Source organism: Camelus ferus, chromosome 12, assembly GCF_009834535.1.
Source record: "Camelus ferus isolate YT-003-E chromosome 12, BCGSAC_Cfer_1.0, whole genome shotgun sequence".
Classification (NCBI taxonomy): domain Eukaryota; kingdom Metazoa; phylum Chordata; class Mammalia; order Artiodactyla; family Camelidae; genus Camelus; species Camelus ferus.
The window spans coordinates 17,266,670-17,294,543 of record NC_045707.1 but is presented as its reverse complement, the minus strand read 5'-3'; the positions used below and the strand labels follow the sequence as shown (position 1 = coordinate 17,294,543).

The 27,874-nt window shown below is 52.2% G+C and overlaps 2 protein-coding genes across 2 annotated transcripts; both read left to right on the top strand.

Moving 5' to 3' along the window:
- The first annotated feature begins 1,587 nt into the window (after nt 1-1,587).
- On the top strand, nt 1,588-11,628 carry LOC102508328 (keratin, type II cytoskeletal 75). The gene is made up of 9 exons (XM_006192752.3): nt 1,588-2,144; nt 2,675-2,889; nt 3,816-3,876; nt 4,226-4,321; nt 4,959-5,123; nt 7,132-7,257; nt 7,399-7,619; nt 8,971-9,005; nt 10,929-11,628. Exons 1-9 carry the CDS (start codon nt 1,671-1,673, stop codon nt 11,165-11,167), a joined length of 1,632 nt encoding a protein of 543 aa, XP_006192814.1. The 5' UTR covers nt 1,588-1,670; the 3' UTR covers nt 11,168-11,628.
- Nucleotides 11,629-13,092: 1,464 nt separating this feature from the next.
- Nucleotides 13,093-26,582, top strand: LOC102507831 (keratin, type II cytoskeletal 5). The gene is given in 10 exon segments (XM_006192750.3): nt 13,093-13,830; nt 15,641-15,849; nt 18,158-18,218; nt 19,032-19,127; nt 21,090-21,254; nt 22,071-22,196; nt 22,661-22,684; nt 22,686-22,882; nt 23,488-23,522; nt 24,770-26,582. Coding segments are annotated over 10 exon segments (1,593 nt in total). The 5' UTR covers nt 13,093-13,350; the 3' UTR covers nt 24,970-26,582.
- Nucleotides 26,583-27,874: the final 1,292 nt, after the last annotated feature.

Below are 27,874 nucleotides of genomic sequence, written 5' to 3'. Positions count from 1 at the left end.
ACAACATTATAAATCAACTAAATGTCAATTTTAAAATAGAAATTAGCAAGATCAAAGAAGATCTAACAATTTCTCTGTCTGACTCTCCCCCGCCCCTGTGGTGGGGTCGGGGAGGTGAGATGCAGAAGAAAGGGAGTGAGGAGCCTTGGAGATGCCTTATCAGCTTAGACTGATGGGGGCTGGAAGGCATGGTCAACAGGACTAACAGGGCAACAAAGAACAAGTCCTCTACTCAGTGCAGACACTGGAGCTCTTTTGATGGATGATGGAAGGGTTGGAATCCCTGGCCATCAACAGGAGGAGGGGCTGGTCAGGCAGATTCTGGAACAAGGCAGCCTCGAACAGAGCCAGAAGGCAGTGCTTTACCGTGTACCACCTTTTCATAAGTTATTCAGAGTGCTTCTATTTTGTTTTCCCAACAGGACCATGAGCCTGTTATGAAAGAAAAAGGATGTGTATTGTGCTTCTTCCAAATCCGCACAGGACTTGCTGCAGGACGGACACCCTGCTGGTGCATCCTGTACACACGCGGGATGGTATCAGGAGAGAAGACTCAACAAACATTTGGCTCGGCATTTATGCATCCTCTGCATTGCAAAATTTGTTTGCCCACTCGAGCAGTCATCGCAAACCCCACTTTCCAGACACCCAAATCGAGGCCCAGAGAACTTTCATGACTGGGCTCGTGGTTCACCACTAGGAAGCAACAGGACTGGGATTCCAACCCATCTTCCCAGGGGGAGGGTATAGCTCAAGTGGCAGAGCACTTGCTTAGTATGCATGAGGTCCTGGGTTCGATCTTAACCCCAGTACCTCCTCCAAAAATAAATAAACCTATTACCACCCCAAAAAATTATTTAAAAATTAAAAAAAAAAAACACAAGCTCATCTTCCCACTCTCACGACTTTTCCCCACGTGAGCAGGGGGCCTGGCCTTGATAGTCACGCTGTACTGGAGTAGACAGGACATATGCGTGGGCACAAACACACCCAGAATGTCATGTGTGACCCACACAATAGAGATGGCTGCTTCCGAATAAAATAAAGGGGCAATCAAAACAGAGTGGATTCCTAAGACAGATGGGTATTGAGCAGGATTTTCAAGATCCAGAGGGACAGGTTGGGCAGGAGGGGGTGGGTTCGGTGGAGGGGTGGTGGGAGGAATGCGGAATAATTGCTGGGAAAGTGCTCGGGGGTAAGATGCGCACCTAAGGAACAGGAAGGGACAGGGAGAGTGAGCCGCAGTCACTGGGGTTGACACAAGGTGTTTGCACAGGAGGGAGCTGGTCCCAGGCCTAAGAAAGCGGTTTAGAAATGAGGCAGTGTTTTCTGAGTCCATTACAAGATGTGTAACTAGGACATGACTGCCAGCAATTAATGTGCCTCTCATTCATCTGCTGATCAAGTTGTGACTGGAAAAGCATTTCCACGTGGGGGAGGGATGCCAGGGAACCAACCAGAGGCTTTTACACCACTTCCAGAGGGGAGCTGAGTGTGGGTTCAGGGCTGGCAGACGCCGAGGGGATGCCATCAGAGGCCTGCACGAGCATGCCCCGCCCCTTCTGGAGGCCCATAAAAGCCCAGGGGGCTCCCCAGCTGCCCTGTCTTCACTCTCCCACTCAACACGAACCGGCATCAGGAGCCCTCCTCGCCAACCTTTCGCAGCCACCATGTCCAGGCAGTCCTCCATCACCTTCCAGGCCAGCAGCCGCAGGAGCTTCAGCACAGGCTCGGCCACCATCCCAGCCACCGGGCGTGCCCGCTTCAGCTCTGTCTCTGTGGCCCGCTCCCCGGGGACCAGTGGGGGGCTGGGAAGGACCAGCGGCGCGAGGGCTGGCTTTGGGAGTCGCAGCCTCTATAACCTTGGGGGGACAAAGCGGGTCTCCATTGGTGGGTGTGGCAGCAGCTTCCGAAGTGGCTTTGGTGGCCGAGCAAGCGGCGGGTTCAGGGTGGGCGGTGGATTTGGCTGTGGGGGCCCTGGCTTCTCCGTCTGCCCCTCTGGAGGCATCCAAGAGGTCACTGTCAACCAGAGTCTCCTCATGCCTCTGAACCTGGAAATCGACCCAACCATCCAGCGGGTGCGGAAAGAGGAGCGTGAACAGATCAAGACCCTCAACAACAAGTTCGCCTCCTTCATCGACAAGGTGAGCTGGGGGCTGCATCTGGTCCATGGGGGTGGGGTGGCTGGAACTCTTGGAGTCCCGATGGTCCAACATTCCTGTGGAAAAAGCGCATCCGCTCAACAAACATCTCCTGAGGGCAGAGGCATTTGCGGGGGTAGGGGCAGCCTGCCCCACAGGACTTGTGGGAATTTCCCCTCATCCTCCTGGGGACCCTTGCTGGCTGGTTCAGTCAACACCAAGAGAGGAGTGGAGTTGTTGAGTCCACTGGGCAAACCAACCTAACCCAGAGCAGACTGTGTAGACATGCTCATCCAGGGATGGAGGCTCCCTATCAAGGCCTCCAAGCCCCACTGCACTAGCTCTATGGAGCCCCAGAGAACATCAGGGGAACCTCGAGGGCTTTCCCACTTTGACTTGGAGTTGGCAGTTACATCATTGGCAGATCAGTATCAGATGAAAAGCGTACTTTTCTTCTCTCCCATCTTACTTGGGAATGGCTGGCTCTGCCTCCCCGGTTTCTCAAGACTTTCTTCTCTTCCTTCCCCATCCAGGTGCGGTTCCTGGAGCAGCAGAACAAGGTCTTGGAGACCAAGTGGAGCCTCCTGCAGGAGCAGGGCTCCAAGACCATGAGGCAGAACCTGGAGCCTTTCTTTGAGGCCTACATCAACGACCTCCGGCGGCAGGTGGACAGCATCACCACTGAGAGGGGCAGGCTGGATGCTGAGCTGAGGAGCATGCAGGATGTCGTGGAAGATTTCAAAGTCAGGTGAGTGTGAGTCCCTTCTGGTCACATTCAGTCATCCCAGGATCCCTCTTCGTTAGGACCAGAGGGGTGCAAAGGAGGAAATGCCCATGTCAGGGAGGTTTGGAACTTGCCGTCATTATCCCATGAGATGAAGACAGCATGGTGTGGGATAACAAGGGGACTCTCATCTCATGCATCACTATTAACAAGAAGCCCATTCTTAACTCTGCATGACCGAGAAGGGATATCTGCGTCATCTAACAAAACATTGCTGCTCTGCAAAGCAATGTGTTAGTTTACAGTTAGCATATTATTTAACTCCATTGGCCATGAGTTCTGTTACTGAGATGCTTACATTTCTGAGATGCACCTGAGAGTATAAACCAGGCAGTCTGATCCTCCTTGAGGAGGCAAATTTGACTGGCTGTCATCCAGGCTGCAGAACGTGAGGTATCCAACAGAAAGGATGGTCCTCGCCGATCCCTTAGCCGGCTCGCCCTGAGTTTCTGAGTTAGAGCAACACCTGCTTACTGAAAGCACACTATTTAAATGGTTGCCCTGAGGTTTAGCAAAAACATATCAAAATTAACTGGAACAGCGTCCTAAACAGACACAGTCTACCCCCATGGTCCAGCAGGCACCTGAGGCAGCAAAAGTTTTTAAAGATTGGAGGTATGCATCTCTAAGAAGATGGAGTTGCCCAAGTACTTCTTTCTCTTCCCATCAGCTCCAGGCTCACCTTCTAGTCTTACAAAAGAAAAAAGAAAAAAAAAATCTGGCGGAAGAAATTATTCCCCTTTTATAGAGGAAGGAATAGTGGTTAGGTGAATCACCCAAAGTCACACGCAGGTCAGCAGAAGAGCTGGGGAGGATTTGAGGTGTCTTAACTCTTGCTAAGGTTCAATCAAGCCCTTGCTCAATGACATGCCCCCTCTCTGCGCTTACAGGTATGACGATGAAATTAACAAGCGCACGGCCGCCGAGAATGAGTTTGTGTCTCTGAAGAAGGTGGGTGGAAACGTCTCCCAAAGTAGAAGATTCAAAACTGAATCTTGAAGTGTGAGATGACCCACCCTTGGGCCACCCAAAAACAGGGACAGCAACCTTGAGACTAGCTAGAAAAATCAAACCTGCCAAAACGCTCCCTTCACATTTATGGCCTCAGTGACCCTGTTTGGGTTTCTGTTAGCCCAGGGAACTCAAGCCAGCAGTTCCCAGCAATCACCCATCCCCAATTCCAAACCCCAGAGTTGCTCAGATCTAATCTAGAAGGGCTGGGAAGGAGTCTGCCCAGATTCTTTTGGACATGCTGCCTGGGGCCAGGGTCTCAGAGGGGCATCCTGTGCTATCATTCCAGGACGTGGATGCCTCCTACATGAACAAGGTGGAGCTGGAGTCCAAGGTCAACTGTCTGACTGATGAGATCCACTTCTTCCGGATGCTCTTTGAGGCAGTAAGAGCCTACAAGTGTTCTGGAGGGTAGCAAGGAGGGAGTGCTGGTTCCAAATCCCAGGCTATTGGGTAACATTCCCAAAGACTCAAGACCCATCTCTCCCTTCCCCCTCTCAGGAAAGTTCAAAAAAGCAAGCTGCCTCTCAGTTCATTAGTCAGGTGCTTCTTGGCCTTTGAAGATGTCTCATTCTGGGCACTGCCACTCTGAGGCAGAGACCTGGGTCTGTGGAAGAGGACGAGGGGTAGGGGGTGATGAAGTCACACTGTGCTGGGGCAGCAGGGTCCTAAAAATCACCCTGAAGAAAACTTTAATGCTGGCATATGAATCACATATTTCATATTCAACTTGATATAATTTGGATTCAGAGAACATTTACCTTCCTTCCACACTCAGGGTAAAAACACAGAGGGGAGCTTTGAGAAGGGACGCTGGGGACACACTCCCATCACACTGATCTGTGACTCAGTCTCCTCAGGGTTTGGCATGGGAGCCCCTAAATGGCTGGCATGAGAACTGGAAGAATCCCTGCCAGGGATGCCAAGGAAGGGATTCCTGGCTTAGATGGGTGGTCAACCGCCTGATTTCAGGACCCCTTCTTCTTTATGCTGGGTTGACACTGAGTTTACTGGCTCTGCAGGAGCTGTCCCAGATCCAGACCCACATCAGCGATACATCTGTGGTCCTCTCCATGGACAACAACCGCAGCCTGGACCTGGACAGCATCATCGCCGAGGTCAAAGCGCAGTACGAGGACATCGCCAACCACAGCCGGGCCGAGGCTGAATCTTGGTACCAAACCAAGGTGAGTATGAGCACCTCCGTGAGAGGCTCCAAAGCTAGTTCTCTGAAGCCCCAGATCATCATCTAACCACTATCCATAAGCCCCAGGAAGCGTGACCATTTCTGTTTCTTTCAACTTGGCAGAAGAGTCTTTGATGCTATGAAAACTTAGCTTGAAATGCGCATGGAAACCTGGATACACATGCACACTGATATGTGGTCAGTCAATGCTGGGTGCTCAAATGGACACCACTCCCTTACTAAGTGGTTGGGGGCTGGGTGAGACTCTGAAACAACCAAGAAACAGTCATAAAGCTGTTTCTAAAGGGCGTGTTTATTCAATATATATTTATGGAGCTCTTGCAACATGCTAAGCAGGGTTCCAGAGTTGTGAATGAATAAACTGCAAAAAAAACCCAAGGTCTGGGAGGCCATGAAGTGAATGAACAGTCACAGACGGGAAGAAGACAGCATTAATAAAACGCTTCCAAGAAAAGGTGGACTTTCAGTCTGTCTTGGAAGCAGCAAGGGACGAAAGATCGCCAAGGACTAGGGAGAGGTTTCAGGCTGAGCAAGCAGCCCTGTGGGGCTGGAAGGTAGACACGAGCACTTTGCTGAGCAAGAGAATTTGTAGTGAGAAGAGGGAGGTTGGGATGCCCATAGAGAGTTACTGTCCAGAGGTGCAAATGGCCAGAAGGTTTAGGCTTTGGAGGGATGGAGTAGCGTGGATGGTCTAACCCATGAGATCAGTTCTCTGCCAAATGTAGATGATTTTCCAGGGCAGCTGCTCGCCTACAAGCTGGCTCCCTTCCTTGCCCTGCTCTGGGCACTGCCTTAGTCCTTACCACTGCAACCTCCTAGAAAGGAAGCAGGGTGTCAGGTGCCAGGGGTGCACAGGGCAGAGGCAGAGGCAGCCCCTTGACAGTGAGTGGAGGTGGGATGCGCTTTACCACGGGGTAAATGATTCCTTTTGTTGATGAGGCCATTGTTCCCTTTAACTGTGCGTATCTAGAAACTAAGAAGCCGAGCTATTCAGCACTTTCAAAACTGGACAGATCTTCACTCAGGCAGGGGTTCTTCTTCCTTTGAGAAAGGTGTGGGTTCTCTCCAGTCTTAGGAGACAGGATGCATTTATTCCTCCTGAATGAGTATGTCCTGGATCCGCACCATTAGACAGAGAGCCACTGAGATGGAAGATTCTGTTACAAAGTCTTCAGAATGAGGTCCTCTACAGCCTGGGCTCCATCCAACACCATTTCCCTCCATCTCCCTATTTCCCCAGTACTGGCGTCTGGGGGAAAATTCTTGGTCGCAACTGGTCTGGATGTACATCTCATGACCAAGAACTCCCCAATGACAGTTACCAAGCCGCCCCTGATCCCTAGAGCTTTCCACACTCTTTCCTGTCCCAGGGGCTTCACACACAGGCCATTTCCCTTGTCTGGAATAGTCTCCCCTAAGCCAATCGCTTAGGTCACTCCTTCAGCACACGGCTCGAGCATCTCCACCCCTGAAAGGACTTCCCTGACCATCTCCCCCTACTTCCATATCTAGGTCAGATTCTTTTATCACACTCTCATAGGCCCCAGCTCACTTCCTAAGGGACACTTGTCTCAGTCTGGAACTATAAATTCGATAATATGCTGACTTGACTATTGTTTATCTCTCCCAATAAACTATAAAACAAGAAAAGCAGGGGTCTTATTATGCTCTTGTGATATTCCCAGAGCCTGGGACATGGCTGGCAAGTAGATGGGCTCAAGAAATGAGCGAGAGGAGGGGATAGCTCAGTGGTAGAGCGCGTGCTTAGCATGCATGAAGTGCTGGGTTCAATCCCCAGTACCTACATTTAAAATAATAAATACTCCCCTGCCCCTGAAAAAAAGAAAAGAAATGAGCAAGGAAATGTGTGGATGATGAGTGAATGGATGGCCTGCTCGGAGCACTGAGGGCCAGGCTGTGCACACAGGAAGTGCCCACGTCGGCGCTGTACGGGGTGACTGACTCTGCTCTGGTTCTGGTTCTGTCAGTACGAGGAGCTGCAGCAGACAGCGGGCCGGCACGGCGATGATCTCCGCAACACCAGGCATGAGATCTCCGAGATGAACCGGGTGATCCAGAGGCTGAGAGCTGAGATCGACAGCGTCAAGAAGCAGGTAAATTCTGGCAGGACCGACCGCTCCCCACACACTCATTTTTCCCAGGTCAATCTGCCACCCTTATAGGACTCCTACCCAAGAAGCACCACACCTCCAGGGGCTGTCAGTAAACCTCATGGCTTCCTCCTTTCCTTACAGTGCTCCAGCCTGCAAACAGCCATCGCCGACGCAGAACAGCGTGGAGAACTGGCCCTCAAGGATGCTCGGGCCAAGCTGATGGACCTGGAGGAGGCCCTGCAGAAGGCCAAACAGGACATGGCGAGGCTGCTGAGGGAGTACCAGGAGCTGATGAACGTCAAGCTGGCCCTGGACGTGGAGATCGCCACCTACCGCAAGCTGCTAGAGGGCGAGGAGTGCAGGTGAGGGCAGACGCACCAACTCCACCCCCGCTGCCTTGGCATTCTGAGGTTACTGCAGGCCCCTCCTTGCCTGGAAAAAGGAGGAAAATGTAGGTGGAATTGGGCTGTGACAAAGAATACAGATGCAATTTCTTTCCATGTAGTGAATCATTATCAAATTCCCATATTTGAGGTACAAACTACTTTTAGCACCACATAGAAATCTAGGCCCTGATCTGATCGAAACAATTAAATTCTATCAAAGGAGAAATCTGGTTACATGGCAGGTCTGGATGTATGGTATGAAAGACTGGGCTGAGGATAAACTAGGCTTTGGGCTTTGAGGTCTACCACTAACCAGCCATGTAACCTTAGGAAAGTCAGTGTCTCCTCTCTGGTCTTCAATTTCTTCAGTGATGGAAGAGAGAGGCCAGGTCACACGATCCCCAAAGCTCAATGAGAACCTTGTGCTCTGCCAATTACCAGCTGTGTGACCAAGGGCAAATTACTTGACCTCTCCATTCTTCACCTGTAAAGTGGGGATAACCATCGTTTCTATCTCATGTCATTAAGAAGGTTAAAGTGAGGGACTACACATGAAGCTCTGAGAAAATGTACGGGACACAGCAAATGGTCAATAAATGTTAGCCATCTTTCGATTTTGTGGCCAAAGACGTGGGCTTTGGAGTCAAATGCATTTGACTTCAAATCCAGCTTTGTGATCATGAGCAAGTTAATTAACCTCTCTGACCTCCAATTTCTCCATCTGTAAAACCAAGATAATAATACCTCCTTAATGGCATTGTTGAGAGAATTAAGTGGCATAATGTCGGTAACGGGTAGGCAGCCCTCTTTAAGATTCTAAGTGTATGATTATGAATGAATGCCACTTCTGTCCTCAAGATGCTAAAGCAAAATTACTCTAGTTGCTTCAACAATGATAGACTGATTATTGCTATCGTTACACGTATGACTCAGACTCGTCTCCACACCTGTTAATAACCTCAGTGAGTGACAATAGCCCATTGTTGAAAAAGAGATCTTGTTCGATGACAGCCCTGCCTTTCCAACTGACACTAGTGTACGCTTAGTTTTAATTTTCTTAAGGTGACTACCCAGTTTACACCAAAAGTGTGTTTCTGAAATTACAAGTTTTACTCCTATGAACCTCAAACTCCACATTATTTCATTCATTAGTTTATAATTTTTACTACTACTGGTACTTAAATAATTTCAAACCCATGACTTCCACAGTAAAAATAATTAAGGGTTTTTTTTAGCGCATTTAAAACAATTGCCAAAATGCCTTTTCAAATGCTCACAAGCTGCTGGACGCCACAGTAACCTTCCTTCTTCCCCTCCTCCCAATCAGGCTGAGTGGAGAGGGTGTTTCTCCAGTTAACATCTGTGAGTATGACATTTGGAGTGTACGTGCCCGGGGGCTGCCGAGGTGGTGGGCATGCTGGAGGGTGGTGGGGATGCGTGGGGCATTGGAGGGCATTCCCACCGATGGAGTTCATTTTGAGCAGTTTCGAGGCTCTGAATTGGTTAAAAAGAACTGCATTAGGAGAGAATCTTTAATGTCACAATTCTTACCTCTCTGCAAATGAGATGATGCCACAGAGGGAGCAATGGTAAGATTGCTGTAACACCTCCACACTGGTTTGGAAGGACCCTGGCTGCACCTCACCTCCCAGAATTCCACACCTTTCTTGCAGGGGTTGCAAGTCTAGCTCAGAGATGAGTGCTCGCTGCAGGCAGGATATGAAAACTCCCATCTGCCCTCAGCCTTTGGAGGGAGCCTTCGCACTGGGCGCTAGAGCGCTGTCAGTTAGGCGCCCCTTCCTGGAGAAGCCCTGCTGCTCAGCTTAATTTGATAGAGTGTAACTGTAGTTACCAAGGGTTTCCAGGCGGTGGGAGCTTCGTAAAACCTGGCAGTTGGGTGTAGCTACTCAGAAACAGGAGAAGCATTAGTTTGCAAGCTGGTAAGAGCACCAGTCATCACTTACAGAGCTCAGTGCTGGCACCGTGAGGCCAAGAAAGGACTTTTACAGCTCACACTCTGCAAGTGAGTTCATTTCTCTTTATGCGCGATTCACCAAAGCCATTGATTATATTAACCCTAGACTCTAGAAGGCAGATCCCTCTGAACCACCCAGGGGTCCTGCTTCCCTGAGGTCTTTGTCTAGTGGCTCCAGAGACCCTCAAAGCTAATTTTGGGAATGGAGGACATAACCTCTAAAGTTTCCTCTGTCTTGACAGTACCTAAAAGTCTGTATTTCCTAAGGTCACCACAACACAGTATCACAAACTGGGTGGCTTAAACCAACAGAAATGTATTGTCTCTCACAGTTCTGGAGGCCAGAAATCCAAAACTGGGGTGTCAGCAGGGCCCTGCTCTCTCTAAACCTGTAGGGAGAACACTTCCTTGCCTCTTCCCAGCATCTGGTGGTGCTGCCAGTTCCTCCATCACTCCAATCTCTGTCTCTGTGATCATGTGGCCATTCCCCTGCCTCTGTCTTCATGGACATCATCCCTCTTCTAATAAGGACGCTAGTCACACTGGATTGGGGCCCACCCTAATAATTTTATCTTAACCTGATTACATCTCCAAGGTCTTATTTCCAAATAAGGTCACATGACAGGTAGTGAGGATCAGGACTTCAACCCACCCTTTTGGAGGACACAGTTCATCCCATAACAGAGCCCATTTTTCGTTTCAACTTTCCTTCTGAAGAGCCGAAGGGAGGGTACTAGATGTTTAAGGTGATGGGTGGTTACGAAAGTTAGGAAAAGAGCGGGTTGGCGGGAGGAAAGGGGCAGAGCTGGCTGGCCAGCAGGTCACCCGTCAATGGGTCTGTCAAAAATATTCCAGCCCCGCTCTGGGATTCAGAGTATAGAGGGGGGACACAAAGGGAAACCTATGCCGGCCCTACTGTGAGCTTCCAGAAGGAGGAGAGTCACCAGAGCCAGGCCCACAGAGGCAAACGAGGACAGAGTAGCAGGGGAGAGTGCGGGGGAACCAAAGGAGAAGGCAGGTGGACAGCTTCCCAGAGGAGAGAAGTCCCCAGTAGTTCTGGGAGAAAAAGAGAGGCCCCAGGTAGCAGAGAGGAGGCAGGAAGCCGTTCTGGGCTGGGAGAATGCGGGGCGCTGGGGCGCAGGGGAGTCCAGGCTGGGACACAGGGCAGTGACCTCACTAAGGGGGCGGGAGAGCTGGAAGAAGGGAAACCACCCACCCACACCCCGACGGACTTCGGGGCACTGGCCCTGATGCCCCAAATGTCCTTTTTCCTGCCCTTGATCCTGATCACGTCTCCTCTCTTCCGGCAGCTGTGATCACCTCCACCGTCTCCAGTGGCTACGGCGGTGGCAGCGGCATTGGAGGCGGAAGCCTGGGCCTTGGTGGGGGCAGCAGCTTCTCCTTTACCACCAGTGGTGGGCACAGCCTGGGGGCGGGCCTGGGGGGCGCTGGATTCAGTGCCTGTAGCAACCGGGGCGCCGGGGGCAGTGGCTCCAGCGTCAAGTTTGTCTCCACCACGTCCTCCAGCCGGAAAAGCTGCAAGCACTAAGGGCAGCCATGCCGTTCCCTCACCCCTGCCCCAAAGCCCGCTCCGCCAGCTCACCCGGCCTGCCTGCACTGGCCCCCGCTCTCCTAGGTGCTGCTCCCTGCCTCCCTTCCACGAGGCTCAGCTGTGTGCCAGGAAGTCTGGCATCCTGGCTAAACCCCATTCCCCAGCCTAAGCCAGTCTCTGCCCTCTCGACAGTCCCCAGACTGCTCCTGGCATCTACTCTGTGCCAAAGCCTGCTCACTTTCAAAACTCACAGCTCATCTTTCGAAGACTCTCCGTCAGCTCCACCTCACTCCCTCCCTCCCTCCAGATGCAGAGATGGGTAGATGGGTAGTCTGTCTCTCCCAGGCCATCTCCATGTCAGTCCACCTAACTCACGATGCTTAAAAGCTGCCTGCTGGGAGTGAGGGCTCCCTCTCTTCCCCCACAGGAATGTGTCTATTAAATGCATGTGTAATGTGTTTGGTATCCAGCCCTCTGTTTGGAATGGTGATGGAGCACAGAGCAGTTCCCCTCCTCCTCCAGACCTCCTCCCAGGACAGGGAGGGCTCAGAGCACACCAGACCTTCCCCCTTCCCCTCAGAGCTAAGAAGGCTGACTGGGGAGATGGGAGGGGCAGGAGGGCAGAGCACTGGCCAGACTTCCTCCCCAGGCTTCCGCCCACATCCTCCTACCTCTTGTAAGGATGCCTCCTTTGAGAAGCCCAAGCCCCTGGGCAGAAGCTCTGCCCAGCCTCCCCAGTCTGTTTGTCATGCAGGGCAGTGCTGTCCCCTCCCAAAACCAGACTGTGTTCTGAGGCCACTGACGTAGGGTGGGCGGCCCAGCCCTTTGCCAGAGAAGGGTCGATTGTTCCCTGACAGCTTCCAACTTGCAGACCTGAGCAGGGAAATAACAGGCCAGAAGAGGAATTAAAAGTCAGCCCTAGGGGGAACCCTTCCACCCAGCAGACAGGCCATTTAGGCCCATAACTGCAGGCAGCGTGAGACACCCAAGAAGCTCCCACATTCCTGAGTTTACTGTCTCCGGACCCCTCCCATAGGGCGTGAGCCCCTGGCATTGCCCAGAGTGGGGCCAGCCCGTGTGGGCTTGGAGGGAGTGGGGTCAGGACTCAGAACCACATGCAGAAACCAGGGATCCAAAACACAGCAGGCCAGCGTGAAGGAGCAGGAGGTTAAGCGGCAGGGAAGGAAGAGGCCATGAACCAGGATGAGAGAAGATGAATGTAAAACAAGGAGCTAAAATTTGGAAGGGCTGGGAGGGAGACGATGGCAGGAAGGAAAGAAATGACACTGAGAACAGTTGTTAAAGACCCGGGGATGAAGGGTAGAGCGGAAAGGAATTGAGAATGAAATCCTGAATTTTCTCCTTCCCGGGGACAAGCCACCTCCCCTCCATCGGTGTCAGGTACTGCGATCTACTGTCAGTAACCTGCAGTCACACCCCTGGGTCCTAAATGGGCTTCATTGCTCACTAGTCATGTGACCTCCGTCAAGTTTCTTCACTACCCTACGTCTGTCTCAAGCGCTCCATGGGCAAAACAGGAATCATAATAACAGCTAATAACAGCTGCCCTGTGCTGCTGTGTGAGGTTTCAGTGAGAAGATGGGTGTAAAGCAGCTACTTACGGCAGCTGCTCAATAAATGTGGGCAATTATTATTTTGGTCATCCAACCTCACAATGTTATTATAAGAATCAAATAACTTAATGCTTGTGACTGACCTGCACATGGTCTGGCACAGACTAGATCCTCAATAATTTATTCCCCTTGTAAGTGACCATGATGGGGAGGGCAGAACTGAGTGCATGGGTTCCGAGTTCAAGACCTGAGAACAGAGGAGTTGATGGCAAGTCATGGGAGGGTCTGCAGTGTGTGGCTGAGAATCTGGGCTGGCAGGAGGAGGGTAGGCGGGCTTGGGACCCAGGCCTGCCCCAAGTCCACATTCCCAGCCCTGGTCCTGCCCTGGGTGGGGTGTTCCCCGTGACGATGAGAGGGGCAGGAAAATGGGCTGTGGCCAGACATGCCATTGAGATGAACTCAACAGAGTGGTCTTTGATCTTCTCTGGCCAAGCCCAGTTCTTGGAAGGGATAAAAGTTAAGGAGAGGAGGGGAAAGTGAGACTTTGAAGGCTTCTCATCCTTTTGACGTTTTCACTCTTCTAACCCTCTGGCACCAGCGCCCACCATGACTCAACGATCCTCCATCACCATCAAGTCAGGGGGCACTCGGAACTTCAGTGCTTCCTCAGCTAGCCTCCTTCCAGGCTGCCGCACCAATTTCAGCTCTGTCTCCATGTCCCAGGGCAGGAAGAGCTTTGGGGGTGGCTTTGGAGGTGGTTTTGGGACCAGGAGCCTCCATAGCCTTGGGGGTAGTAAGAGGATCTCCATCGGTGGGAGCTACCGCTCTGGCCGGGCCAGCTTCGGAGGTGCTGGCTACGGGCTGGGTCTTGGGGGCATAGGGTACAGGGTAGGGGGAGCCAGCAGTGGCTTTGGATTTGGAGGTGGGATGATGTCTGGCGCTGGAGGCATCCAGGAGGTCACTGTCAACCAGAGCCTCCTGACCCCCCTTCACCTGGAGATCGATCCGTCCCTCCAGCGGGTGCGGAAGGAGGAGCGCGAGCAGATCAAGACCCTCAACAACAAGTTCGCCTCCTTCATCGACAAGGTGAGAGGCCAGTGGGGTCCCTACCAGGAAAGCGGCTGGCGCCCAGGGGGATCTCTGCTTTCTGTGTTCCTCTGAAGTCTTGCGGGTTGAGAAGACTGCCGACAGGGTAGAGGACAAAGTGATTTCTTACTTTGTTGAGATGAGAGAACTGTCCATCTCCAGACTCTAGAGCTGTCTGACCCACAGCAAGAACATTGCCCTCTTGATGGATAGTGATCTTGTACTTGGCTTAAAATTAGACAGCGAAAAAGAATCAGTTTGGAAGGCAGGAGATAAAGGAAGGAAAGGTTACAAGTTCAGCTCACAGAAGTGGGCTGGGGTACGTTTTCCTGCCATTTGACAGAGACAAGGCCTGGGCAGTGTCTCTAGTGATTCAGGTATGTCGGGGTGGTTGGCGGGGGCATGCTCAGTCTTTCAGAATTCCTTTTGGTGGGAGGAGAGGTCTCCCTGCTGTTAGTCTGGTGTCCTAGGGATTTTCCCAGTTCCGGTGAAAGAAACAGTCTAATTTACACCACCTCCAGTTCACATCTGAACCGGTTGGTTTTCCCAGGCAAGAACAAATTCAAGGATCCTGGATCATTCAGGCTCCATATCTGGAGTCTGGAAGAAATAGCGCTAAACCAAAGAAAAAGAAAAAAAAAAAAAAAAAAGGTCAGGGATGGAGGGCAAGTAGCCCAGGATCCATCCTCAGCTCTCCTGCTAGGAGCATCCCTAAATTCTTGGGCCTCAGTTGGGTTGGACAGATGGACTCTAAGGTCCTCTTGCAGATCTAACAGGACATGAAATGCCTCATCATTTGGACCTAGACCTTTGAAAGTATAAAGTTAACCAAAGGTACTGGTGAGGACTTCATCACTCATGCCCCCCAGTCAACCTGGTGTTTGCACCAACAGTTGTGAGATTTCCAGGAGCCCAGTTCTACGGGGAAGGATGTGGGCCCTGCCTTTCCTGGGTTCATCTGGAGGGGTCCTGGGGAATGAGGGGATGGGGCTGGGGAGGACTTGGAGCCAGGACAAGGAAAGAGGAAGTAGGGAGCAGGGAGTGGGGTGCATTTGTTACAGAACCTCTGCAGGTACACTGCCAAAGTCTTGGAGGCTCTGCTTTTTCGTTCTCTGAGGCTGTGTGTCATTCCAGCTACTCCCAACAGAAGGATTTGTTTAGGCAGAAAGGTTTTGTGTATTCCCAAGTCTACCTCCCGGACTGAGGAGCAAATAAATGCAATTCAAGAAAACCAGATTACTAGCACAGGACCACAGGGCTCTAAGAGAGCTGAGAAAAGAAGGGGCTTGCCCAAGGCCATACAGCAGTGAGGGACATGGCTGGGATTGTGCCCAGGCCCCTCAAGACAACTCTAGAGTGACCCATCCCAGCATTCCTGGACTGGTGAGTCCAGATTCTAGATCTGGAAAAATCATGTCAGAAAGAAAATGGATCAAATTTTCTGCCAAGACCCTCCTGCCCATTTAACGGGAAACAAAATCTCAGTAACGTGGTCAAGTATCCTTCCCTTCAGCTACTGCACATCAGCATGGTTTTGTGTATTTAGACAGTTTCCAGCCTCGCTGACCCTACTTCCTGACCCCATCTTCAAACCAAGCCACTGCCTGTCTCCCAGGCTCATTGCACCAACACTGGCTTGGCTTTAAGTTCCAGTCTTCTTCCAGACTCAAGACAAAGAGGAGGAGCCTGACACCTGGACTTTGAGGTCTTGCAGGGCCCCTGCAATGTTGAGGGTCCTGTATCTCAGAGCCCTCCAGGAGACTGATGCTGCAGGAAAGTGCTAACAGTCTCTTATCTCTGGCTGGGGCAGGTGCGGTTCCTGGAACAGCAGAACAAGGTCCTGGAGACCAAATGGAGCCTGTTGCAGGAACATAAGACCACCAGGGCCAACATCGAGCCCATGTTTGAAGCCTACATCAGCAACCTGAGGCGGCAGCTGGACAGCCTGGGTGGAGAGCGCTTGAGGCTGGAGACGGAGCTGAGGAGCATGCAGGACGTGGTGGAGGACTTCAAGATCAAGTGAGTGGGGGCTCAACCCTGAGGCTCCAGGGGAGGCTCTGCTCTCCGGAAGTGCCTAGTCCAGCAGGAAATAGGGCACACACTTAGGGCACGGAGGTGGAATCAGAAAAAGAACTGGAACCCTGAAGTCAAGAACATTGAGGCTTTGGGAAGGGGCTAGGGTTAGAGATGATAACTAACACGGGCACAAAGGGCATGATACATGCGACGTGGTCAGCTCTGCAGATGAGGAAATGTAAGGCTCTGAGATAGCAAATGACTCATCCAAGTTTATACAGGTAGCAACTCATGAGTTATGAACTCATAGAATCTCATACTCACATTTGTTCGTCTCCTTCCCATTGCTGACTTCACAATGTTCATGCATCCACCACGGCCCTGGCTAAGGTTGGGGAATGAAGAAAAAGGAGGCATATTTGCTGCCTTCTCCCTGGAACTTCACACACACACACACACCACTAAATATAATGGTATGTTTCTACTATAGATACGAGTAATTTCTCATTTATATTGTTTTAATTTATTTCTAATGTTCTTGGTCCAAACAAAATAAGTGACTTGATAAGTTTTGGTTGCTGTTTGTATAATGGAGTAAGAATCCAGGTTTTAGAGTTGTGCTAACATGATAGCCACTAGCTACTTAAATTTAAACCAAGTAAAGTTATATAAAATTTTAAATTCAGCCTCTTAATGACACTAGCCACATTTCAAGTGCTTAGGCGCCACATGTGACTAGTGGGTCCCATAGTGGATGCAGATACAGAGCATTTCCATCACCACAGACAGTTCTGTCGAACAGCACTATAGAATAGAGCACCAGATTTAGAAACTTGGTTCAACCACTCACTAGCTCAATGACCTAAAGAAAACTAACCTCTCTAAGCTCCAGTGCCTTTGTCTGCTAAAGGGGATATTAATAGTACCCATCTCATAGAGGAACTGAAACTGTTAAATCAAAACTTGCATATAAAGTTCTTGGTAGGCTGCCCACTGTCTGACACATAGTAAGCTGCTGTTAATACGTGTTAGCTGTTTTATTGTATTGATGATTAGGTATATGTGTGTACGGATGCAAACATAGACAAGAGAAGCAGATGGGTAATTTATAACAGCATGCAAAGGTGGGGTAACAGTGATTCAATCCAAGAGGGCTTCCAGGAGGAGGAGGTAAAAGCTCAAGGTTGAGTGGGGGATCTGTCGAAGAGCCCTCTCCTGGTTAATGGACTGCGACGTTCCAATGGCAGGTGTCTAAGAGCCCTGTGCAGGGCCACATGATTCTTGCCCTCTGGCAGAGGGACTATGAACTGGGAAACACAGGACAATTGCATGAAGTCAGGTAAAGAAAAGATGGTCAGATTTAATGAAAAGACAATTCAAGGAAACAATAAGGCGAGCAAGATCAGTTTCCCAGAGCGCTGGGGAGGAGGCACAGTACTGAAGAGTCAGTGAGTCAGTGGCAGAAAGAGGTTTCTTAGATACTTCTGGACAGTAGAGGCAATAAAAAAGTGGGGGAGATTTTGGATGTATAATCGTGTGGGATAGTACTTTGTAGTTTTAAAAAAATAACGAGAAGCCGATTCATAGGTGGGAAAGAGCCTCTGAGAGGTTAAGGGACCTGCCCTGGGTTATTCAGCTAGTAGGTGGAGGAGACAAGCCCAAACCACAGCCGTCTGGAGCTGCCAAGAGGGTGGGATTGGCTGATGCTTAGAAGGCAGGGTTACCTAAAGCAGATGTGAAACTTCCTTCCCAGAATCAGAGGGTGGGGGACAGTGGGGAGTGGGGTTGCTGCCTAGGGGCAAATTGAAAATGAGGAAACTTGGTGGAGGGGGTAAGTGGGAGGTGTCTTATTAACCTGAAGGCTGCTTCCCAGGCTGCGGGTCAATGGCTGAGAACAGGACAGTGAGGCAATGTGAGGATGCCCCGGGGTGCAGGCGCCAGCCGAGGCCTGGGCCGCCGGCCTTACTGCTCTCTCTTCCCCCTCCCATGGCCCTTGTCTGGCTTGGGGTGAGACCATGGGGTAAGAGGAAGCAGCACAAGCCTTCACGGGACCTCCGTGGAGCAGAGCTGTGAGAAAGCGACCTCACAGGGAATGAGAGGCGGTTCTGTTTTGCTGTTGCTTTGTGTTTGGGTTTTGTTTGCACAGCGTGCATGTTTGATGGATTTGGGATTGGGGGGCCCACGAGAGCTATGCTGTAGCAGCACGTTTTCCAAGTCTTCCCTGGAAACCCACCTACAGCCCCTGCCGTTGGCCCTCACGCCCAGAATCCCCCGCTCCGAACACCCATCCGCTCCTTCATCCTTCCCGCAGGTACGAAGAAGAAATCAACAGGCGCACAGCAGTGGAGAATGAGTTTGTGGTGCTCAAGAAGGTGAGGGGACAGGGATGCTCCCTCCTGACTCTGGGACCCTGGCAGCCCCTTCTGGGAGTGACAGCTGCCACTTAAGCCAGAGGCCCTGTATACATGGCTTCATTTAATTTGCATGATCTTAAAAGCAGGTCTTACTTTAGAAGTGAAAAAACTCAGGCTCAGGGAGGTTAAATCGGTTGCCCAAGGTTACCCAGATCATCAGAAGCGAGTCCAGATCCAGGACACCAAAGTCTGAGCTGTAAATCACTACACCAGTTCTCTCCCCACGTGGGTCTGGTGCAGGGAGAGGCGAAGCAACATGAGCCTTGTGCGGAGCTGAGTCTCCAGGACCTCAGGTCAGGCTTGGGGGACAGGCATGGGACGGGGACCGACTCCAGGAGTTGTGGACCTTCCTGCTCAGTGAGGATGTGCAGAGGGAGGGAGAGAGCCCGCCCCAGAGCTAATCTGGAGGAAGAGGAAAAACAGAGCAGCAGTGTGTGGAGGGGAGGAAGGGGCAGGGTGTGAGGAGGAGGGGAAGCCTCAGGGAGAGGCTGGGAGAGTCAGGAGGCAGCAGAGGACCAGGTTGGGTCGTCTTCACCGTGGGAAGGTGACATGTCTTTCCACGTGGTACCAGCTGATAAGCAGGTGGGCATCCCTGAGTGCCCTGGTCCTCACACAGTTTGGACCCCCTGGACGTTTCACTCCATACACAGCCTGGGATAGGGAAACACTCTCATCCCTGGCAACTAAAGTTCTCCAGCCAAACTCACAGACGGAGGGTCTGGCTAGCCAAGGAAGGGTGGGACACAGAGTGACAGCATGTTCTGTGCCCAGGACGTGGATGCCGCCTACATGAGCAAGGTGGAGCTGGAGGCCAAGGTGGAAGCCTTGATGGATGAGATCAACTTTCTGAGGGCGTTCTACGATGCGGTAAGCCATGCCAGGTGTTCCCCCCAGAAGGGCTGGAGGTTGGGGGCCTCAGCTGGGCATAGAGGCCACCAGCCCCTTCCCAGGCCTCCTTTCTACTCCTCACCCAAGTTGGAATTGATGGAGCAGATGCCACTTCCCCTACCAAAGGAGAACATGAGGTTTCCCAGGGCAGCTGGTGGGTCAGGCAAGGCGAGAAATTCAAGCATGTGCTGTGGGTCAGACAAAAGAACTGCCTGCCGTTGAATGACGTGCAGTTCCATAGAACTGAGCAACCTGGCACCCGGCCCAGCTCAGATGTATTATCTGCTGCTCTTCCTAGAGTGGAGGCAATTACGCAAATCAAGTGGCAATTGATGAGCCCTTGGGTGCTTCTAGAAGCACCCAAAGCAAGTGCCTGGCTCTCCTGTAGACACGTTTTACTGTGAACCTCTGGACACCCGACACTGCCTGGGGCTGCAGGCACAGCACTGGGCAAACACAGTCAAGGCCCTAATGTTCTGGAAGCTTCCATGACGGGAGGGGAGACAGGTGGTACAGGGAATCAAGTCAGGATACCATTTCAGGCATGATAGGGGCGATGGAGAAAATGCCAAGAGGAAGCAGTGGCAGGCAGATGGTGGGTGATAACCTGAAGGAACTGGGGTTCCAGGAATGCCAGGAGGAGGCCCAGGTGGCTGCAGTAGAGATAGAGTGAGGCGGGAGATGGGATGAGCATGTCGGGGGGGTGGGGTGGGGGACAGGATGCACTGTGTGCCACAGGCAAACCTGGTAAGGACAGGTAATCCGCCCTCGGGGTACATGTCCGATGCCCAGCAGAAGTTGGTCATATTCCAGGAGCGGGAACATGGGATCTGCATTCTGTAGACAGCTTCAATGATCATCCCACCCACTCGGGGCAAAAAAGACATCATTTTCTCTGCTCATTTACTTCAGTGCCAGGGTGGTGTTGGCTCCCAATTCCAAACAGCAAGCTTGTGGGCTGAGATCTCCCCACCCCACCCGCTGCCAGCTTGGTCAGCTACCAGGAAAAACTACTTCAGAAAAACAAATTGCAACACAGCAACAATAAAATAATAATTTCTTGAAGCAGGAAGTGCATGAACCAATTGTTAATGAGGAAAGGAGAGGGATATTAGATTTGGGCTTTGGATCAGTGCTTCTCAAATTTTACAGCTCATCAGAATCTTCTAGAAGTCTTGTTAGAACACCAATTCTCAGGAAGTCTAGGGTGGGGCCCAAAATGTTGCATTTCAATCAAGTTCCCAGGTGATGCCGATGTTGCTGCTCTGAGGATCACATTTGGGGAACCACCACCACCCTACATGATCCCAGAAAGTGATCACTGACAAACTAATCGTGGGTTTTCTGTTTCAAAACCCACTTCATGTGTATTTGATGCTCACAGAAATCACGGGAAGCAGCACTCTGACCAGCCCCTCTAGACTCAGAGACGCTAGCCAACCTGCCTGGCAGAGCCAGTCTTTCTGCTGTTTTGAGCTGGTTTCCATTTCCCATCCCTGAGGAGCAGGGAGGAGCAACGTTGGTAAATGGGGCTGGAACACAGCACAGCTTTCTGGCTCTTTCTGACTCAGATTTCTTTCACAAAATGATTACTTTATTTGGTGAGAAAGGCTGCGTTTTCTCAGAACGTGAGACATTGTGGCACTGACAGGTCGCGGCAAGGTGCACTGAGAATGGGAGTAATTTCTGGAGAAATTCCCTTGCTTCTCCCTCTGTGCAGATGAGGCGGCAACAGAGGACGGGCGTAAACCCAGTGACCTCCCTGATGTCCTTCCCAGCCCTTTCAGACCTAAGCAGGCTGGCAGGCAGACAGTGCGAGTGGGGCCCTCTATGCCAGAGCCTGGGGGCTGGTCACAGCCTCCCCTCCAACACACACATGCTCACACATGCACATGCACACACACACCCTGCCTCAGCTCTCCCGTCTCGGCCCCCTCGCAGGAGCTGGCTCAACTTCAGGCCCAGATCTCTGAAACCAATGTGGTCCTGTCCATGGACAACAACCGCAAGCTGGACCTGGACAGCATCATCGCTGAGGTCAAGGCCCAGTATGAGGACATCGCCAACCGCAGCCGGGCCGAGGCTGAGTCCTGGTACCAGATCAAGGTGAGACGTCGAGGTCAAATTTGTGAAACAGTCATAAAGAACCGATATTTCAAAGGCAAATTTAAGAAGAGCCTTGTCCTCCCAGTCTGATGGGGTCAAAGGGATCTGAGTTCAGTTCAGGGCTTACCTTCAGTTCTGAGGACTCTTCAGGCAGCACCGTCAGAACCTGGGGGAACAGCCAGACAAAGGCAGGAGGTGGTCAGACCTTCTGCCACAGGGAGGATGGACATAACTCCACTGCCCTACAGAGGAGAGGTGAGGGACTGCTGGATAGTCCTGGCCACCAGTGCCAGCAGAGTGAGAGAGGGAGGGTGGGAACAAGAGGCAGGTTTTAGCCTCCTGAATCCAGAGAGGAGAACCAGCTGGAGCCAAGGGGCTGGGGCAAAGGCTGGCTAGGGGTCACACAAGGAGAGTTTCCAGGTTAGAGCGAACACGCTGAGCTGGGGAGTCCCTGGGGATATGAGATGTGTTGCCAAGGAAAACAAATAGGAAAGAGCTTTAAAATCCGAGAGTGACAGGCACCCTGGCATGATGCTGAATTTGTGAGAGTGAGCTACGTGGTAGTGAAGAAGAGGAATGAAAGATGGGATACAGGAAGAAGGGTCCGGCTGTAGGGTGGAGCCTGCAGATACGGAGAGTGAGGGGCAGCACCAAGAGGCAGTGGGCTGGACTTGATGGAGAGAGCGGGGTGGGGTGCAGGGGTGCACAGGGACATGCGTCTAAGCAGCACATCGGAAGCCTGCTGAGCCCTGGGAAACCCCCACCTCCTCTCCTCTGGCGTGACCATCCCCGCCTCCTGCTTCCCCTTCCCCGCAGTACGAGGAGCTGCAGCGGTCCGCCGGCCGGCACGGGGACGACCTTCGCTCCACCAAGATGGAGATCTCCGAGCTGAACCGGGTGATGCAGAGGCTGCGCTCTGAGATTGACAACGTGAAGAAGCAGGTAGGGCTGAGCTCCCAGCAGCCACCCCATCCTTCCCTGCTTCTAGGCAGACCTGGCCTGGTTTTAACACAGCCCCGGCAGAGAGAAGCCCCGCACCCCCAGCCGAGTGACCGTCCAGGAATGTAAACGTGCAGTCTCCCCACCCACCGGGGACATCAGGACCTTCCTTCTGAGGTCTGTGCAACGTCAGTTCCTCTAGGAAAGGTGCTGTCCTCTGGAGGTGTGCGTGGCAAAACTCTGACTTGCTTTACTTACCCACAATCCAGAGAAGTTCAGCAATGAAAGGGACCCCAAACCATTTCTCCATCCCCTCTGATCCTCAGCTTATCCAAGGGAAACAGACATGAATCTTAGCTTTCAAGATGATGGAGCCCCCACCTTCTTGGCATGAAATTTCAGAAAATCCTTCCGTATTTTTAACCTAAAGCCCACATCTGACTGCATTCCCTGTGTCCTCCCGGCAGTGTGCCGTGCTCCAGGCCTCCATTCGCCGATGCAGAGCAGCGTGGGGAGCTGGCCCTCAAGGACGCCAAGCACAAGCTGGCCGAGCTGGAGGAGGCCCTGCAGAAGGCCAAGCAGGACATGGCGCAGCAGCTGCGCGAGTACCAGGAGCTGATGAACGTCAAGCTGGCTCTGGACATCGAGATCGCCACCTACCGCAAGCTGCTGGAGGGCGAGGAGTGCCGGTGGGTGACCTTCTCCTCCTATCACGGTTCAGATAGATGCCACCAGAGCACTGGAGCGATGCCACAGAGGCCGAGAGCCCCACGGTGCCAGGCTCCAGATAGAAAGGCCCAGGGCAGAAACACGGTTGAAATGCAGATGCTCCCTGCAGGCAACCTGTGGTTGCAGGCACTCCAATAGCTCCTGGGGCACCCAGGGCAGGGACTAGGGTGAAAGGCTTCAGGGAGAGGTGGCCCTGACTACCTGGAAGGCCATAAGCAGGGCCATTTCTACCCAGGCCTTGTGACAAATGAGGCCACACTCAGAATGAGGTTCAGGGGCTCCATATTTGCCCAGAGATGCCAACCATCTGACGGTCCCTCTAGACCTCGTGAGCATGGGATCCTCTTCCCATTTCTCTATGTATCTTGACCTGATCTCTCTTCTGGATGTCCCCTCCCAGATACACACCAGCTTCCTACAGCTTACGAGATGAATGAAATGCTTGTTAAGCACAGTGCCCGGCACACAGCCAGCCCTCTGTGCTGATAGCTTTAAATACAAAGAACCCAAGGCTCTCTAACTTCTCAGCGAATGAAATGTCTCTTTCTTTCCCCACCTGCAACAGACTCACTGGAGAAGGTGTCGGAACCGTGAATATCTGTGAGTAAATGTCTTGAGATGGCAGGAAAGTGGGCGACAAAACGGAAGCTAAGGGCATCACCAACAAGGATTTGGTGACTAGATTGCGAGCAGGCTGGGGCGAGACATCATTGAGGCCGTTTGGGGGGCTCTGTGGAGACCCCTCTCTCCTTTGGCCCTTCCTCCCAGTGGGCTCGAGAGAGAGTCATGGTGACCCCCCACCCCAGAGGTCCCAGTGACATCATGTGTCCACAGGAACGGACTCCAACCTGGTCTCAGAGGACCCCATTTGTGGGACAGGACTACGCGCAGAGCAATGGGTCCCCCGCCTAAGTGCCTGATTCCTCAGCTAGTTCCCGCAGGAATTCAAACCTGCAGAGCTAGTAAGAGGCTGTTAAACAGCCTAAATCTGAAGACCTGTGTTTAGAATTGAAGCCAATTAATTGAACAAGTAGAGCAGGGAAGCTTGGCCTGAGGTCCCAGGAGGAAAGCCAGGGGGAGTTATCCTGTAGGAGGACCCAGACCAGCAGGCTCAGGTGGCATCTGCGGGGCACTGAGCCCCGGGCTCAGGAAGTGGAGTTCCCTTGGGCGCCATGTGAGTCAGACCACATGAAGGAGGCTGGTAAACCAGGACGGGGGAGGGCTTGAAACCAATGAATACAGGGAACAACGATGCTGCAACTGGAGAGACAGATACTGAGAAGGGAGGTGGAAGAGGTGTCTTCAGATGTTTGGCAGGCTGCGAAGAGCTGCATCTCGGGGCAGTGAGCTCCGATTCCCTGAGAGGATTTGCAACTAAGCCATTGGCTCTCAGTGATGCAGTAGTGGGGATTCCAACCCAGAGGCAGGTTCACCTGGGTGGCCTTCGGGCCCCTCCCATATGGGGGCCTGTGATCCCCACACAGTTTATGGGGCCTCGCATTCCATCCAGCATTAGAGCCCGGGGTAGAGATGAAGGGCAAACAGCACAGAGACCCAAAGCCCTGGGTTCTGGCAGATGTGACCTTGGCATGCTACTTGTACCTGTGCTTCCTCCCCTATAAAATGGGGGTGATCAGAATAAGGGCGTCCTCTCAGGCCTGCGAAGGAGACCAGTGTGGTCACAGCTGGGAGCGTTCTGACACTTGCCATGGGAGTGTGTACATCGAGGCAGCATGTGACAGGGACAGCGAGGGTCCTCGTGGAGCACTGTGGGAGGGAGGCGGCCAGGGTAGGAGACCCGAGCTGAGGAGGAGCCTGCCAGTGTGCTCTGTGTCTTCTCTCCACAGCCGTGGTCTCCTCCTCCGGGGGCTCAGGCTACAGCGGGGGCGGCGGCCTCTGCATGACTGGGGGCAGCTATGGCAGTGGCCTCAGCTACGGGGGCAGCGGCGGCAGCTTCAGCTCCACCAGCGGCCGCGGCATGAGCGGCAGCAGCTCCAGCATGCGCATCATCTCCAAGACCTCGTCCACCAAGAGTTACAGGAGCTAAAGGGCCCCCTGCCCCGCTGCCTGACCCCAAGACCCCCTGATTCCCAGCCCTAAAGCCTGCTGCTTTGCTGACCACCCCCCTGCACAGAATCAACAGGAGGCACAGGGAGCGGGAAGTGGTCTGTGAGTTCCAAGGCCATCTTGTCCATCCCTCTGCCTCCAGACAAGTCCCCACAAAGGTACCTCATTCACTTTTCAGCCAAGAGCCCTCCAGGGTCCACAAGCATCCATTACAACTGCCATGTGCCCAAGACCGGGGCTGGGACATTCTCTTCAGTAGCCTCCTACTGTCTGACCCAGATCCCCTGCAACCACAGTCCTCCCTGGGGCTGCTTATAATAGACCTTGGTGCCCCCAAAGAAGATGAGTGCAGTCCAGGCCAGTGCTTTCCCACCACACACAGAACATCTGCCCTGCAGGATCCCTCAGACCAGGAAATGTTGCAAACCCTGCCCACATATTCCCTCCTCACCTCTGTCCTCCTTGTCCCCACCAGGCACCCAGCCATATCCCCCAATAACTCCCATCATCAGAATATTTGAATGAGAAATCAACATCCTTCAAAATATTACCAGCTCGATTATTCATAGTAGATCAAAATAATGTTATCAAGAACTCCAAAGTTCTCTGTGGCCCGGAGCTACATTACATGAGAGTTCAAAGTCAAATTCCTTCCACATATGCTCCATTTAAGTCAATATTAGAATTTCTGTCCCACAGAGAATGTCCTGATGATGAGGGGGAGGGAAGCAGGCTCACGTGAGGCTGCAGGAAACGCCTGCAAGCCAGCACATCAGGGACCCAGTTAGCCTGTATCAGAACTTGCCCTGGGAAATAGTCCTCCCCTGAAGAAGCCCCTGAGCTCAAGAGTTTTCTCTTTCCTTGGTGCTAGCCACATGTCTCTTCTGGGAAGCTTTCTTTCCTATCCAGCCAGCCCTTTTCACCTCCTCCGTCACCCTCAGTCTCCCTTTCTGTTCATCCTCTACAGCCCCGTGTGTCTCCTCTCTCAGTTCCCCTCCCTTCTTCTCCTCGCCCTTATTTCTCTTTTCTTCCTCCCCTACTCATCCATTGGCAATACATTTCCTGCTCTCAATCTCCCGACCTGTCTTTTTCTATCTCCCTGTCTCTGTAATGTCTAAGATGTGGATTTGCCTGTGCCCAGCCCTGGCCAGAGGCAAAGCTCTTTAAGGCAGTCCGCCAGATTCCCTGCCCACGGGGAGGGCACAGGATAGCAGACCGGGAAGAGAGAGGGAGTTCTTCCTTTGGTGTTTTTCCTTGCTCTGAGAGGGCACGTTGCTCTGCCCCTTGAAGAAGCAGAGGTGGGGTGGCGGTGGAATAAGGATGCGAGGAGGCATAGGGATCTTTTTGAGTGGCCTTTAAGGGTGATTTCCCCACTGAGTCTGAAGAGTTGTAAGCCCTCAAGACACCTGCCATGTACTCAAGACCAAAACACATTCTAAAGGCAATAGAGACAGGCTGCCGTGCTGCTGACCTGAAGACAGGAGAGTTCACGGTTTCAAAAAAAAAAGTCACTCCCGCTCGTCAGTTCAAACCCGTCTGAACTGCCTGCTCCTTGTGCTTGCCCATTCCCTGAAATCACTTCAATAAACTGTCACCGAGCTTTCAAGGTCTTGACTGAGTCTGTGTCCCATCCCACACTCAGAGGACGACCTTGGAAATGGAGTTCTTTGAGAGCAGGGGCCATCCACCCACAACGCTTACTCCAGAGCAGGATGAGAATCCCCTTCCGCTGCCACTGAACAATAGGACCTCCACGCCGCTTCTGCCTCCTGCCCTCACCCGTGGTCTCTCGTCACCCCCTTACCCCTCCAAGCCCCAGTGTTCCCTCCCCAGGACTGGGACCCAAAGTCAAGACGATGTAAAAAGGGGACAATGTGAAATATCACAGTTAGACTGAGAGCTGTCGAGCACAAGAAACATTTGTGTTCCAGTCTCCGAATCCAGAGGTGGGGAAGCCAGGAAACACAATGCAGTATTGACAGCAGACCCCTGATTCCTAACCCCAGCTACTCCCCAGAGCAGTAGGGCATGATGACATCAGAAAGGATGGGGTTGGATCCCAGCCTATCCCGGACAAGCTGTGTGGCTTGGGAGTTACTTAAACACTCTGCTCTTCGCTCTCCCTATCTGTAAAATAAAAACTACGTCATGGTGTTGTCATAAGAACTGAATGAGATAATGGCTGTATAGCTCAGGGTGGTCCCAAAAGTGGCAAGCACCCAATAGATGTTATTATTATCGTTGTTGACTCACTTTTGACCTGGGAAAAGGTCACAGTGTGGAAGGGAAAGACCAGTCAGCCACAGCAGTGGTTTCACTAATGGGACTGATGGAAAGGCGGAGAGGGGACAGAGGGAGGAGGTGTTTCAAGCATCTCCAAAGGGCTGTGACCTGGGTGCCAGGGAGGGAGCCTGTAACCTGCATCTCCCTGAACAATTCCTGAGAGCAATGACCATCCCCAGGGATGCCCCCGGGCAAGAGCAGACTCAGCCTACCTCAGGGAGGCTCAGGACAGGGTGGGAAGACAGGCGAAGGAACCCACCTAATGGCTGACATCAGTGCATCTTTAGGGGGCCTGTTGGGAGATGGAGGGAACACAAAGTGCCCAACCAACTGAGAAGGTATCTTGAGACCAAAGAACGAGGCAGGCAGCTCCATCTAATCAATGGATCAGTTTATTACAGGGTAACTTATTATAGGGTGGGATGGGGTGGACAATGATTTGGAAGCATCCGCAGCTGCATTCTGTACCAACAGGGGACCATTGGGACAATTTTTATAGTTAATCTTGGGGTACTGGGGTAGGTGCTTGGAAACAAGACTTGCATTCCTAAGTCAAGATTTATGAATGTGGGTGGGAGTATAGCTCGGTGGTAAACTGCGTG

Excerpts from the sequence above, each read along its gene's own strand:
- LOC102508328 (XM_006192752.3), top strand. The coding sequence starts at position 1,671 with ATGTCCAGGCAGTCCTCCATCACCTTCCAGGCCAGCAGCCGCAGGAGC. Across the intron at positions 4,322-4,958 it reads TCCGGATGCTCTTTGAGGCA|GAGCTGTCCCAGATCCAGAC; the intron begins GTAAGAGCCTAC and ends CTGGCTCTGCAG. Across the intron at positions 7,620-8,970 it reads CTAGAGGGCGAGGAGTGCAG|GCTGAGTGGAGAGGGTGTTT; the intron begins GTGAGGGCAGAC and ends CCTCCCAATCAG.